The sequence below is a fragment of the Corvus kubaryi genome, unplaced genomic scaffold (genome assembly GCF_017639235.1).
Source record: "Corvus kubaryi isolate FWS band 111438036 unplaced genomic scaffold, C.kubaryi_AGA036_p1.0 37385, whole genome shotgun sequence".
In the NCBI taxonomy this organism is placed as follows: Eukaryota; Metazoa; Chordata; class Aves; order Passeriformes; family Corvidae; genus Corvus; species Corvus kubaryi.
Window position 1 is genome coordinate 28,817,364 of NW_024581127.1, and position 15,039 is coordinate 28,832,402.

The following is a 15,039-nucleotide window of genomic DNA, read 5'->3' on the forward strand; positions in this document are numbered from 1 at the left end:
GTTGTTAGCACTGGCAATACAAAAATGAACCACATTTCATGAATTCTTTCATACTCACATAATAGGAAGGACAGGTACTGATTATGCCACTTAAAAAAATCAAACCAACTTTCAAATGGCACAGAAATATTATTTATCTTGTAGAGTTAAGGAAACAGGGATAAATTACTTTTCTGCAATCACATAATAATAGGTCTAGGAATATACATGCTCTCCTGATGTCTAGTTCTGCAGCTGGACAATGAGGATTAGGAACAAGACTCTAGGAGAAAGTTCAAAATTCTTCACTTAAGTGCCTGTACATACAAGTTTCAACACTAGTCAAAATCAGTGGAACAGCTGCTAACAGCAGCACTGAAAAATCAGGCCCCAATATTCATTCCCCAAACACAGACATAAAAATTTGGTCCAGAATAAACAAAATGTCCAGCAAGCAAATGCCCATCCTAAATGTGGGTCAGGCTTCCAAATGCTGGCTAAAAGACTCGCTGCACTCCAGCAGAATTGAGCATTAGTAACTCTTTCTCATAAATCTCCCTTCTTGAGAGATTAATTGATGAAAAGGCTTTGCAATACAGGGAGAAAAGCAATTGCTACCTGAGATTTCATAGGGCTGTGAAGTTTAGGCATAGATTAAGGAAGAAAAAGCCAATGGCACCTCTGGCATGAAGTCAATAAACACACCATCAGCGAGGCACAGAGAGCACAGCCCCAGTTCCTCCTGGTTTGGGGGACTATACAGGGCCCATAGGAAAGATGCTGTTCTTAAAGAGCAGCATCATAACTACCACTTCCCTTCACTGTTTACAGGACAGACTTGAGTTCCAGGGCAGTGCAATGTCCTCTTCACCATATCTCATATCTTCACAGTTTTAGTTTAAAGGGAGCTTCAATAAAGCCTTGGGCTGCTGCCAAACTTTACTTGATTTTCCACTACGAGAAGTCCTGCCTTGCAGCCTTGCCTTTGGATCCAGCTTCTGGAATGGACTTTTCCACTCATTTTTGACCCCTGTGTTCTTCCCAAATGGTCTAAGAACAAGGACCTATATCTGTCTGTGACTTCATCATGATGACAGCTTCTGCTTCTCTCCTGATCTAAGAGAGATCCTAGAAGGATCTGTCACAGAGGTCAACTCTAGAATTGTGGAGTTCCTAAAGAGCTTTTACACTACTCCATAGAAACCCTGCCACTTCCCATCCTCAAATTTTGACACAGCCAGGCCTCTTTTTTAGTTTATTAAAAGCTTCTGTGAAAGCTTTGGACCAATTCTTCTCTCTTCTTTGTCAGCCACAGATCAGAGAGTGCCATTGATTACTACAGCAGCTTTCTCTTTAAGTACTTAACTGATGAAAGAACCTGGAGACTGGGGCCACTTATGGCCTGCTCTCCCATTAGAACCACGCTCCCTTATTGCTCATTTATTTCAATACAGTCAAAGCACAAACTTCAGTGGAGTACAAGAAATAATTTCTATGCTAAATCACTGTAGGAGGAAGAAGATTTTTTTTCCTTTTTTTTTTTAATATTCTGGTTTGTAAATAAGAGTTTTATGAGAGATGGGAGGTGGTACTGTCAAAACAACCAGATTTTATGACTCAATCCCATTTCTACTGAAGTCAATGGATGTTCCCACAAGTACCATTATATGTCTGTTTACCTGGAGGGTTTCCAATCCCTTTAATTGAATGCTTCATGCCATAAACACATTCCTGCTAGCAAGAAGGCTCTCATGCAGGTGTACTAATGATTTTGCTGAGGGTTATTACATATATAACAAAATAAAACTAAGATATATCCAGCTAGAATGAGGGGCCTTGGGATTATAGTTTAAAAGATTTTGAGCTGTGAGTCATACTTTTCCATTTTTAATCCAGTGTGTCAATATAAAATCATTTCTATAGTCCTGAAAGCTACAGTAACTCAGAAGCTACTCCACAAACTGCTACAGGTGCAGGAACTAGCGGGGCTGTGACCAGCGGTAAACTGCAGCAGTCATTGTTTTACCTAATTTTAATCTGCTGCTGCATCTCAGCCAGAACATTTTGACTCAAGGTATGGAATTACATACTCAAAAGGATTTCAGCTCCTAAGCTCTTCCCCTACATATTAAAGACGAAAATTCAGCTGTTACCAATGCTGGAGAGGGCTAAAATCTCTAGGCATCTGCATTAATGCAACTGAGCTTGCTCATGACTGCTTAGCCTGGGCAGTTCCATGTTTGTAATGTACTTACGCTCCGTGGGGGTTCAGAAACTGGGTACCACCCACCCAGTCAGTCTTTGAGGAGGGGCAGGTGAGTTCATGATTTTGTTGGCGAGAGGAGGAAGATATCCTTTCCCAATATTTTGCCACTAGAGCACTTGCCTGTATTGTTAGAAAACGTGGGATAGGTTCTTATTTTCTGCTAAATGAAGCTTGAACCCAAAAAATTCATAGAAGAGCAAGTGTTGATCTTTATTTTTTTTGTTCCCCTTCCTTTATTGAAGTTGTCATGTGTTGCATGAAATATTTAAAAAACAAAACGAGGAACATAATTTTTCTTCAGGCCAGGGACTGGAACTGAGACCTGACTTCTGGCTTACTGTTTTCAAATATTGCTACAATTCTTGTTCCTTTTCTCTGCGCTGTAAATGGGGATGCAAATGAAAGTAGCTTCAGCATGAGTTTGTCAATCTATTTATCCTTTAATTGCTATTGAATTCAGTGCGGGTCACCCCCTTATAGCAGTTTAACATTAAGTTTTGACTTACAATTATTGTATGTGCATTTGACTCTTCCACTTAGCTAAAGAGAGCTATAAATATATACTTTCCATTTGAGACCTTGCAGGTTGACTGACAGTGGCTGCTCTGTTGTAGTCTTCAGTGACTGACCAGTACTAGGATTGATGATTCCTTCTTTCTCTTTACTTGGAAATTCCCTTGTGTGATAGGGAGTATTCCCATTTTTTTCAGCAGGGGAGGGACCAGGGCTTCAAACCTAATATAGCTTTTACAGTACCACCAGAGAGACTGACTATCCTGCTGTTCCATTTTAGACACCCATCTTCATTGTCAAGAAATCTTTGAACATGTCGAACTGACACCGACCCACACAACATTGCTCTGTGCATGACTGTGGAGCAACAACAGCAACCAGAATCTTGAATTCGTCCCAGAACAGCCTGGATGATAAACCCTGGCTCTACAGCATGGATCAGGAGAAATCTAGACCATGATTAGTCATAACAAACAATAAAGCTGTTTACAGACAATCAGCAAGCAACACTGCCTTTGTACAGTTAGCATGTTAGCTGTATTGTCAGGAAGCAGTCAGGAAATGGATTTGTTAATAATTTTTACTGATTACCTGTGGTGTTAGTAGCACGTTTTAGTTAACAGCTCATGAATCCACAAGGAACTATATAGCTTGCATCCTCCAACAGCTGAATTAAAACATATATATATATATATATATATATATAATAATGGCAGCTACATACCTGGCAGTACCATCCAATTGCTCTTTCCTTTTATAGAAGAGAGGATGCATTACAAGAAAGCAAGGAGAGAAGAATCACATAATAAATTCAGCATATTTTTAAAACATAAATTGCTAATCTACTATGAATACCTTATACATGTTTTGTTCTGTGACCGTAACTGACAGAGAAAGTGGAATAAAAGCTACATTTTCAACTAACCATAAAGCAAAAAAAAAGTGATATAGATTCCTGAAACCAATCTGTGCTGCTTAGATTGGCAATCCAGTCCTTGGTGAGAAGTGATCTCCCCTGCCCTCTCTCCCAGGACCTTATTTACAAAACACCAATTAATTACATGTTGCATTTGAATCACAGAAGAACCTGCATACAATGAGGAAGCTTGAAGTCACAATAATGAGTCCAGACTCCTTGTGAGTCTGAGAATTATTATCCAAAAAACCCTGCAGTCAAGAAACCCTGAAGACATTACTCTGTAATGGAAAATGTGGAAATAGAAGTGAGAAGAGATAAAGAAAAGGAAAGAAATGTACTGAACCTTAATTAAACACTTATGGTGTTGGGGTTTTTTGGGGTTTTTTTGTAGAGGTTTCCTTTTTGAAGTACATGAAATCAATTCTAAAAATAAAACAAAGAAAGGATGAGTGTTTGTAATTTTCCCTTTGAGAAAGCAGGAGTCTGAAACATTTCAAATCAGTTTTGAACAACAGCTGGAGCTTCAGTAGCAGTGCAGTGAGCACAACTACACGTGGAGACCTCTGAGTCAAAAAGAAGTTTAAGGGCACTTTTTTCAGAATGAGGCACAACAGCAAGTCCAGAAAAAAGTTTAAAGCACTAACTTAGATACCTAATGCCCATTATTAGTAGCTCATAGTCTGTAGCTAAAAGTCTTGGCTTTTCATAGGGCTGTATAGGTTTTTTAAAACATTTTAAAATGTTAAGACCTAAATGTGAGAAAGGTGCCTGTTTGACCAGCAAGGAGAGTGAGGATCAGCCTAATTGCTATAAACATATAAACATCTGTTATATCTGAATGTCCTTATGTATGGAACGCTTTCACTGAACTCAGAAGTGGTGACTGAAATTAAACCACCACCTCAAAAAAGACTCCTCTTCCTCAGAAGAGTTTTCTGGAAACTATGTGTTACCTACGAAAGCCTTGTTGACACATATATAAAGTCTATGTGTACCCTGTCCTGACTGATACTTCACAGAAAATGATGATGGAGAGGGGGACAATGCACTTACCTGAAAAATGGAAATGATACAATTGATTCATAAAACCTCCAGGTAGCGACTAAATCAATCCTGTTGGGGTTAGTAGCATAGTATCTCCAGGCAGCCTGAATTACAAGGGAGAGGAAATAATTAGTGTTAGGTTAAGTTATTTCCCAGCTGACTGCAGCCAGACTGTCTCAAAGAACATAACGATGCACCTGAGTGATTATCTGGAAATTAATTACTAATCAGCCATACCAAATGAGTGTCACTGTATGGAAAAACTATTGACACTTGATTATGATTTGGGAGGGCTGTTAAAGGAGATAGGACATGGAGAGAACCACCAACAGAACATGACATTACATTAGACTTAACTGGTTTTATTGTCCTCTCTGGTACATCTAAAAGAGCTTCAAGCACTGCTGGACTTGCCTCCTAACGTATCATCAGAGGAAATTTTGCTGAGCAATTTTCTACTCCAGCATTTAGTTCAAATTAAAATTCTCCAAAAAAATTTCTCTAAGCACATACCTAAAATCCACTTTAGCTAAATAAGCTACCTGGTGAGGGGAGATGCTGTAATTTAAAAGGTGAATTCCATTCACAATTCATGCCTGCAGCCCCCTCTGTTTGCTAAAGCATGTTTTTAATGAGAACAGTAATTAATTTTAATGCCACTCAGTCTGTTTCTCCTGAGGACTGGTTTGATCCTGAGCACCAATGCTTCCATTTGATATCACAGAAACTTTCTCTGTCCCTCTGTGAAAATGCTGCCATTTACTTCACTGCCATCAGGATGTGCTCCGTACCTAGTAAGAGTAAATCGTCTCAAATTTGTCAGCACACAGACTAATGATTTTAAGCTTAATGTCCCAAATTCATAACAGAGCCCATAATGGAAGACCAAGTGAGTTAAGGACTATCTTCTCATTGAATTTTTGGATCATCCAGTGACAAAACAGAAGATACAGGGTGTGTTTTAGTTTTTAAAACCCACACATTATTTATGTTATTTGCCTTGATTGAAACTGTCACTCTCTATTGTGTTACTTCTATTGCTGTTTTCACATCAATAACAGCATAACTCTGTTTGCACAGAAAAATATTTTCTGAGGGGAATTGAAAAAATCTGGAGTTTGGAAAGAATGCATTTTCAACAACTTGTTTTCTTTGATTTTGTGGCACTGATGCAGAAGCCAGGGGGTTTCCAGAAGCTAGCAGATGAGACCCTTTCTTCAAAAGACACAGTTCTTCTGAAAGATATTCTGGGAGTTTAAAGACTTCTCAAAACTGCAAGGGCCTCTGGATTATCTAGCTCAGTGTTAAAAACTGACAAAAACGCCTTCTCACCCCCTCCAATGGGAATTGAGAATTTGGGCAGGGGAGGAGTGGTGGCCCTGGTTAACATGATGCAGCAGTCTTCATGCACAAAACTTTTTCAAGGAAGAGGAAAGCGGCTGCAAACCTGAATGAGCTCAGCTGCCGGCTTTCTTCTTTTCTCAAAATGTTTTTGACGATGTTGCTCCTGGACCTTCAATGCCAGCCCTGATCCCAAAATGCCCTGAAAGCATAGAGTGATGCAAGATTTTAGATATTTCTTACTCAGAAAAAAAGGGATTAATGATGAGAGGAAGCAGGTCTGTGGGTGGAGATGGCTACATGGAATTGTTGTGCAGTTCCCATGCCTTTCCTGCTGCCCCACTCATGGGACAGGAGGTTGTCATGATCCTCTCAAGGACCACAGCCACACCAAATCATTAAATCATTTTAAGGTCCTCTACAGATTTCTTGAATGTCAACTGCCTTTCCAAGCTGGAGGTGGCCAGGTGCTGTGTTACTTTCCACTCAGGGTAGAGTGAAACTCTGCTTGTGTGATACAAGAGCTGTGCTAAAACATACTTTGGATTTGGGTATACAGGACTTGTCATCCTCTGTGAAATTCTTTCCAAGTCTGGATCTAAAGGAAAAATATCCTAAAATCTGGGATTGGGACAATTTCTGTTGCTGTTCAGCCCATCTCAGTCAGATCTTGTCCCATTCTTATCTGAGGACTTTGCAAATAATGAAATGTGCCCCCAATACTAATTATTAAAATAGTGGGCCCTAAAGACTTTTAAAATATGTCTTGTCAACACCAGTAAACTACCACTTGCCAGTATACAGTCTCATGAACTGCCTTGTGGTTTGCCAGATTGTTCACTTGCTGGATTAATTTTCTCCTGTGCCAACTAGCACAGTCAGACAATGCCCACATAGTGACTGGAGGAGTATTGGGGTAATGTATTATTCCCAAAAGGCTCTGTGCAAGGTTGGGAAGAAACAAGTTGCATTTACTGATACAGACCCGCTCAAGTCTCTGGAGTGCTTCTTAAAAAGGGATTTGGTTCCACTGGTGACTTTGTTAACTTTACCTCCTTTTTGTAAGTGCACAGCGCTGGGCTGGGTCTAACAGAGGAGGGGAAGGTACTTACTGCAGGAAGAGCAAAGAAAGATACTCCAATGAGAGAGAATGTGGCTGCAATCAGCCGTCCCTCCCATGTTTTGGGGGTCTTGTCGCCGTATCCAATCGTAGCGAGGGTGATCTGGGGGCAGAAGGACCAGGACTTGACGTAAGAAAAACAAAGCCAACAGCTCTGTGTCAATGTCACCATGATAGCTGCATAACTCACTTAGCCCTATGGGTGCTTTTGCCCAGCTTTGTGAAATAAGATCTTGATTATGGGCCAACCAGTTTTATTGGTGGCATCATAGTCCCAAGGCATTGCACAGAGAATGGATTTAGTCTCAAAGCTGCTGCCTCTTTTGGATGCATTTGAAGCAAGAGAACTCCACATGAGCCTCCTGCCCGCCATCAGTGCACAGTTAGGAATGGGATTTGCCAGTTAGCAGCTTGCAAACCCCTAACAGTAAGCCAGGACTAACTCTACCTGAAGTCCTGGTCTTTTTAAAACAAAGATGATTTTGTGAAAACTTGCTCCTTTCCGGCACAATTGTTAATCTCCAACTGTGTACTTTTTCTGACCACAATAGCACAATGTGCTGGATGTAAAAGGATATGAAAACATCCAGGTGTTCTATGCAACACTTGGTATCTTTTGACTAATAATGGGGGAAGGGGGGTATCTTACATTTATGAGTGAACTACATTAAATAAAAAATAAGCTGCTGAATTTTAGTCACAGCATGACATAGACTTCCTTGACTATCAGTCGCAAAGCCACATGAGTTCTGGAATGGCAGGAACATTCTGTGATTGAATGAGTAGTGGTGCAAACCAATGGTCCTCTCTTCATCAGAAAAGACAAGAACAGAGATATCAAAGGTCCCTCTTGTTCAGCATCCTACCACAAGTGGCATTTCCTGATCTTTGGGGAATACATGGAAGACACAAGAATTATTGAGTTAACCTTTCCAGGAATATTTTTCTACTTTCTGCATCTGAACGCAGAGACATCTTCAGTCACTGGGTCCTTAGGAACCAAACTTCCATGAGTGTCTGCCTCAACTGCCCAAATGTTTGGTGCTCTTTGATAGCCCAACAGACCCATCCATTGGCCAGCTCTGGTTCTGCCATTTTCTGAGGGGCACAGCTCTCACAGGCAGGAAACTGCTGGCATGAGAGCTCAGTCTGCCATACTTTCTTATGCCTGAAGAGATGCTCCTCTAAAAGAGAGGCTTCCCAGACACCAGGAACATAGTTTGATTTCTGAAGGAGGTTTAAGCACCTAAGGACCTTTGTCTGAAAATCAACCTGAAAATCAACAGGATTGTAGATTCTGTTAATTGGTTGTAGGGGCACCCCTACTTTGGTAATGTTACATGGGTAATGTGCCTTTAACCCAAATATAGCAGCACTTGCACTGTGATCTCTAAAACTTCATCTCTTCTTGCATATGAAGTTTTGCAGAAGGGTATAAGGTATTTTTGGAGTCACTTACCAGCCCCCACCACAGTGCATCTGCATAGGTTTCAAACTCCTCTTTCATCTCCACCCCATTAGCATCTTTTTCTGGAACATCTTTTTCAACCAGATAAACAAGAAATGAGGATAAGATGAGTGTCAGGAACCCGATGTACCAAGCAGTGATGAGTTCCTGCAAAAGAAACAGATAAACATGGAAGGGCTGAAAAGAGCCTCAATATCCACAGTGGCAGAGTAAACATCAGGAAGAGAGAGAAGCACAGAGGATAACAGCAGAGGTGTCACTGCTGGCTTTGGTCACATCCATGTCCAGCCCATCTCAGCACTTAGTGGGAAATAATGCAGAGATTTACAGGAATTTGCCCTTACATAGAGTCTTCCTTAGGAGCAGCCTGCAGGAACCTGCAGTTACAGTTCTGCATAAAGCTGGGTTAAGGGCTTAGCTGCACTCATGGCACAGGGGGCTGCAGGGCTCTGTCCCTGACCTTGACTCTTCCTGTTCCTTCTGCCCCTGGGCTTGGTCAGTCTTAGCAAGCAAATCAACATCTCTGCCCTCTCCTGACCTCCAGAGAGACAAGGCTGCAGGATGCACTTCCATCTCTTCATCCATATCAAAGCAGATTCCATTATGAATGATGTTTTCAACATGAATTCATGCAATAACAGACCTTGAAAATAATCTGTGTGCAAACAAACCCCGAACTTCAGTGTTTTAGAGACAATGACTAAAGTGGAGAGTGTGTCTAATCCCACTGAGGTGGGACATGCAGCCACCCAAGTTAAAATCCCAGCAATATCTGAAACAAGGCAGAAACAGGTTTTTTTAAGATCTTCAAAAGTAGGTAAAAAAATCAATATTCCAATTCATTTTATGAGAACTGTATTAGGACAAAAAAAGAAAAAATGTTGCAGCTGAGAACTTTGTGATTGAATCCTGAGAAAAGTGAAAAACTTTCTTAGCTAATTTCTGGTGTGCAAGCACAGCAGGAAATTGTTAGCAAAATTGTTTCATTATTGTCTCCAGTAAAGAAAAGTTCTCACAACCCCTTCTAATCTCCCTCAGCCAGCTGAGGTCTAAAAGTGCCTGATGGGGAACCAAACAAGTAACATTTGAATGAAATCTGACACAATGAATCTTTAACAATTTCTAAACAATGTCTTTGGTACATAGACTTCTTCCATGATCTGTTTCCTGAGAAACATTTTTGACATAAGTGTTTATCTGCCACCTGTCTTGTAGCAAGTTTATATGATGAAGAAGCAGAAGTTGGTAAGAAATGTAGCACGTTGGGTATCCCCATCAGCCCCTACACAGAAGCAAAGTCTAAATATGCTGTGCCAGCTGGCATTTTAGCTTTCAAAACCCCCTAAAATGTCAGGAATGTCATTCATGGGTAAGAAAAAGCAGTATGTATGTAGTGGAGTATATGTAATTTTTCTACATCCTGTGCAGATGAGAAATCTCATCTAGAGGATTTTAAAGCAAATAGTATTTAACTTGTAATAATGTTTTGTGAAAATGCAAGAACACAAGTATCTGTCTGGTGTAAGATAGGTATGTCTGGTGTGTCTCACTACAGCATCAAGTTAGACCAAGAAAAAATGACTTTAGAAATTTTTGCGTGTCTGGGTACCCACTGTGTCCATCTCTGTATTGTCTGACCTATGCTTCCAAAGAGAAATTTTACCAGTAGATCCCTCTGAAACCACATTTCTGTGCACATTTCTCAGGCTAATCAGCCTCTTTCCACCCCTTCAGAGTCCTCTTCCATCTGTTGATCAGACAAGTCTGAGAAGCCACTATACAGGCGTTTCAAGTTCACAGGCATTTTTGTCAATGATTTCAGCATCCTACACTATAAAAGGGATGTCTCTGCTCCCATTCAGAGTAAGGGCAAAATTCCTGTTGTAATGTGTGGGAATGAACATGCTCTCACTTCCCAGCATGACTATTGAGCACAGAAAGGTAAAACAAGGGGCAGAAATCGTTCAGAGAATGGAAAATGGAATAAAGCTGGAAGAACAGAACTGTGTTTTGAACTGCTAAACACAACCCCAAGGCACTGCTGTGCCTGTGCATCCCCTCTCTTTCCTTTTACTCTTTCTCCCCAAGCCCCAGCTGAGCCCTGCAAGCTGCTCACTTACTTTGCTATGTGCACAAATAGCTGATCCTAAAAGCTTCCACGTGCCGCCCCGCCTGTCCATTCGGAGCATCCGTAGGATCTGAAGGAAGCGGAGGCTTCTGAGAGATGTTGCCAGAACATTGCCCTGGTTCCCAACAGCAACCACTGGCACTGAGGCAATCAGCACAAAGATATCTGCAAGGCGAAAAGAACAAAGCCTGCCAACAAAAGTGGCCCCATCATCTGCTTCTTAATCCCATCTGGTTGTGCTGCAAATTTCCCTAGGCAAACTTTGAAGCTGCCTGAAAATGCCTTCTCTTGCCGGCTAAACAGATATCTGCACCTGCCACAGTCAGTATCAGGACCAGAACCTCCCAGAAAGCCTTGGGATCTGTTTACAGATCAATGCACTAGACCTGAGACACTGAGCTCACTTAGGGATGCATGGAAACAGCATCCTAATGCTGACAGAAAACCAGCCTTGACTTCATCTGTACCACTGGAACACCACAGTGAACAGGTCAGCAAACGAGAAATTCAGGTTTGATGGTACACTTACCATTTTATTCTTTTGGCTGAGTTTTCCCACTAAAATCTCAAAGCAAGTACTACTATTATTTTTTTTAAATGCTCACAGGAACAACTTCCTGATAACTGATTATATAACTTCTTTTTTTTTCTTTCTTTTCCTTATTTCCCCCTTCTTTTTGACCTATATACACACACAAGAAGAAAATGGTACCAAACGGCTTCAAACATTCTCTGGGTACTCAGTCTTTGAATTGTCTTTATATATTCTTTCCAGCCAAAAAGAATGGATTTCAGATTTATTCACTTCCAATCATTATCGAAACAAACTCGTACCAGTGACAAATGAGAGATGATATTAATAAATCCAGGATATCTTCAGTTCTTTACCCAGATATCAAGGAGGATTCATTCTTAGAAGTGAGATGACACTTCTACTGAGAAGGCATGAGACAATATCAATCCCACTTGCTCACACTCTGCTGCCTTCACAAACCTACTAGAAGTATAAGAATTATCTGTACAACAGTAGCACCCAAAGGAGCATTACTAAATTGAGGATAGCACAGATGCACAAAGAAAATTTGTTGCAATTTTGTCTATCATTAGACCCATGAGATGAACAAAAGCAGGAGAGGAAAGAGAGGTTTGTATTCATGCAGCACCATGGCTCTCCAGAGTGCTATGTGCTGTACAAATAGAGAACAAAAACCCAGTACTTGGCCTGAAAAGCATCAAAACAAGTGAGGGTATCCTAAAATCAGTGAACAAATGGGGATGACAGGTGCTCTGGGCAGAGTGATCTCCTAAATGTTGGCTGGTTTGTTTGTGGATAAAATGAGGAGTTGCAGGAGGGTATTCAAACATGAATAATGAGTAATTATGTTGATAATTACAGGCAGTGCCTTCCAAGCCTGAAAGACAATATGGGTGAAATCACAATGATACTTGTTTGCAAATGCAGACCAACAATACAATTGTAAAACACAACATAAATATGAAAGAAGGTTGGGGAAGATGCGATAGAATTGGGATCTCAAGTAGTTTGAAACTGAAGGCAGAGAGAGTCTTCCTGGGAATGAGCTTAAGAAAAGTGCAGTGGGACTCAGGACAAGGAAAATGTATTTGGAGAGTAGAAGGATTCATTTTTTTCTCACTGACTAAATAGCCAAGTGTCTCTCAAATTAGTTGTTATTGCTGGCTACTTCAAATAAATGCTCCAAGAAGGACACAGGTCCTGGCATAAAGGCCAGATCTGATTTCAGCGTTCTGTGCACTGCCAGTCACCAGTTCTTTGATATCCTCCAAACTGGCTTAGAAGGAAAAGAACATAATGGGGAAAACTGTAATAGAGAGCATGTGCCTACCCAGCATGCACAACGGTTTCCTGGCAAATTTGAGTCTCCCCCTCCATCCTTTGTAGCGACAGCAACAGCCAGCAGCCCAGATTCTTAAGGCAAACTCTGCTCCAAAGATGAAAATGGCAAAAGTTTCCTGTATCAAGACACAAACTACATTGTTAGTCTCACAAAATTTTTGCAGTAATTCTGGACACAAGGATACAGCTGAAGGAAACAGATGAGGTGCAAGTGTTAGGATATGTGTGAGAGAGAGGAAAAAAGTGGAGGAGAATCGAGGTTGATGACAGAGGCAAGGCAAAGGGGGGCAGAGTTTTCCAGCCTGCTAAGTACTCAGCAGGAAGGATTTGTCCCTGCCATTGGGTAAATGTGAAGTGCTTACCCTGCCTTAATGGAAGGGCAATTACTTCACAGAAAAACCTCCTGCTCCAAAATGAGCAGACAAATGTGAGTGGTGACTGCAAAGTCCCCAGTGCACTCTGTACCCTCCCCCCAGGGTCACCCACCAGCAGCTTGTTCGTGCAGCCGTATCTGTTGAGACAGGGGCAGGATAGAGGATATTCACATGGTCATAAGTTTAAAGCAATGATAAAGACATATATAAGACAAATTTAAGGCATATATTGTTCCCTTAAATTTCTGGTGAACGAAGAACCTTTCTAAGCATGGGGAGGGAATGGGGAGCAGAGAGCTTCTCTGAGGTGCTCAGCAGAGATGGGCCAAGGGCAGCCTGGGACACGTGGTTACTTTTCCTCTCTGTGAATTGCTGGCAAGAGGGAAAAGGGGACATTTCCTCATGCTCATTACCCACAGGTGTTTCTGGAAACTGCAGAGAGTCACATGAAAACAGGCACAGGAGAAGGAAAAATAACCTCAGGCTTTTTCAAATGTGAAAGATGGGTCTAAGCAGGGTAACAGAGACCAAAAGCGAGTTTCACATTCCCTGAAGGATGAGGGTGTTTTCATACAGGCACTTTTTTAGAAGGAACATGCAAGGGGAATTCACCTTTCATTCCTTTTGGCATTTAGCTCTTGCTTGGATCTATATGTCTCTGGGGGTACAAGGGGAAATGGAAATTGAGATCCTGGAACTAATTTTGCTGTGCAGTTTCTCAAGGGATACTTTAAACAAGGCCAGGTTGAGATAGACATTGTGCCCTGTATTTTATGATAGCTATGAGAGCAAAGGAAGTTTGTTTTTAGGGTCATTTTCATAAAATGTTGAATTTGCCATTTTATATTTAATGAGGGTTTTCCCCTATTTTTTAATTCTTTTGCTAAATGAGAGGTCTTACTGAAATAAAGTCTTGAGCATGAACTTCAGAATTTATAGAACAAGTAATCTGGAATGTGTTTGCCTGTTGGGGTTCCTTCCCCCTGCCATGGGGTCTGGGGGGAGGGGACTGTTGCAGAAATCCCCACTGCAGCCTTTGCCGTGAGTACATTTTCTCTCAGAGACACTTCCTGCAGCAATTTCAGTTATATTGCTATTGAACACAAGCATGAGTCCAACTCTGATGACCTCCCTTGAAAGAAATACTAGAATTAGTAGGATTCTATAAAATGAATCAAAACTGTTGAAAAATTCCCCCAAAAAAGTTTTCAAGTGTGCTTAGGTCTGGCATGGCCAATAGGAAATATACTGATAATCTGATGGAACAAATGCTAAAAGCCATTATTTAAAAGCCTCAGGCTAGGATTTTTCCTCTCATTTTCTTTATGCTCAGGAACCTCACTTTCTGTTTACTCAGTTGGTGTTGACAATAGACTGTGAACTCTCCAGTATATAAGTGTACAGTCACTGCTCCAGGACCAACAGCGCTGCATGCAGAGTTAGTAGTAAGTTTCCATCCCTGCTGATGGGGCTGATTTCAATTCCAGGGCCTTACCAGGGTGATGCCACAATTTACTTACCAGCAAGAGCAGCCAGTCTCCAGAAACCGTCTCATACTCCTTGAAAGTTGTCAGGACAGCTAAGATCAAACACCCCAAGACAATCAGAAACCTGGAATGAAATAAAAGAAATTTTATTTCTTTATATCAGTATATATATAACAATCCCACAGCATTGTTACTCCTCTCTTGTTGGGGTCCCTTCCCCCTGCCATGGAGCCCTGGGAGAGGGGCCCTGGGGGGGAGACACGGGGTTTCCCTGCCCCTGCTCAGCCTCATTTCCCATTGGTTGTTTTGTGTTCCCCGGTGTGGCCAAGGACCCTCGGGTCCCGTGACTGCGGGGTTCCTGAGCTGAGCCCCGGCCATGCGGCTGGAGAAATAAACATCTCTGAAACATCTACCACGACTCTGTCCATATATATTTCGTTTCCACGGGACTCCTGGTTTGAAATATGCTTGTTGCAGTAATCCCCGCTGCGACAAACTGGTGGAGGAATGCGAGCAAGACACCG

The 15,039-nt window shown here is 41.4% G+C and overlaps 1 protein-coding gene across 2 annotated transcripts in view; it reads right to left on the minus strand.

Moving 5' to 3' along the window:
- The window catches only part of KCNQ3 (potassium voltage-gated channel subfamily Q member 3), a 205,530-nt gene that overhangs the window by 21,918 nt on the left and 168,573 nt on the right, over positions 1–15,039 (minus strand). For both annotated transcript variants that reach the window (XM_042036326.1, XM_042036324.1), the window contains exons 2-9: positions 14,549–14,639; positions 12,644–12,770; positions 10,771–10,943; positions 8,642–8,797; positions 7,175–7,285; positions 6,169–6,264; positions 4,731–4,825; positions 3,483–3,509 (exon numbers count right to left, since the gene is read on the minus strand). In XM_042036326.1, coding sequence (XP_041892260.1) covers positions 3,483–3,509; positions 4,731–4,825; positions 6,169–6,264; positions 7,175–7,285; positions 8,642–8,797; positions 10,771–10,943; positions 12,644–12,770; positions 14,549–14,639 — 876 coding nt within the window. The remainder of the gene's footprint in view (positions 1–3,482; positions 3,510–4,730; positions 4,826–6,168; positions 6,265–7,174; positions 7,286–8,641; positions 8,798–10,770; positions 10,944–12,643; positions 12,771–14,548; positions 14,640–15,039) is intronic.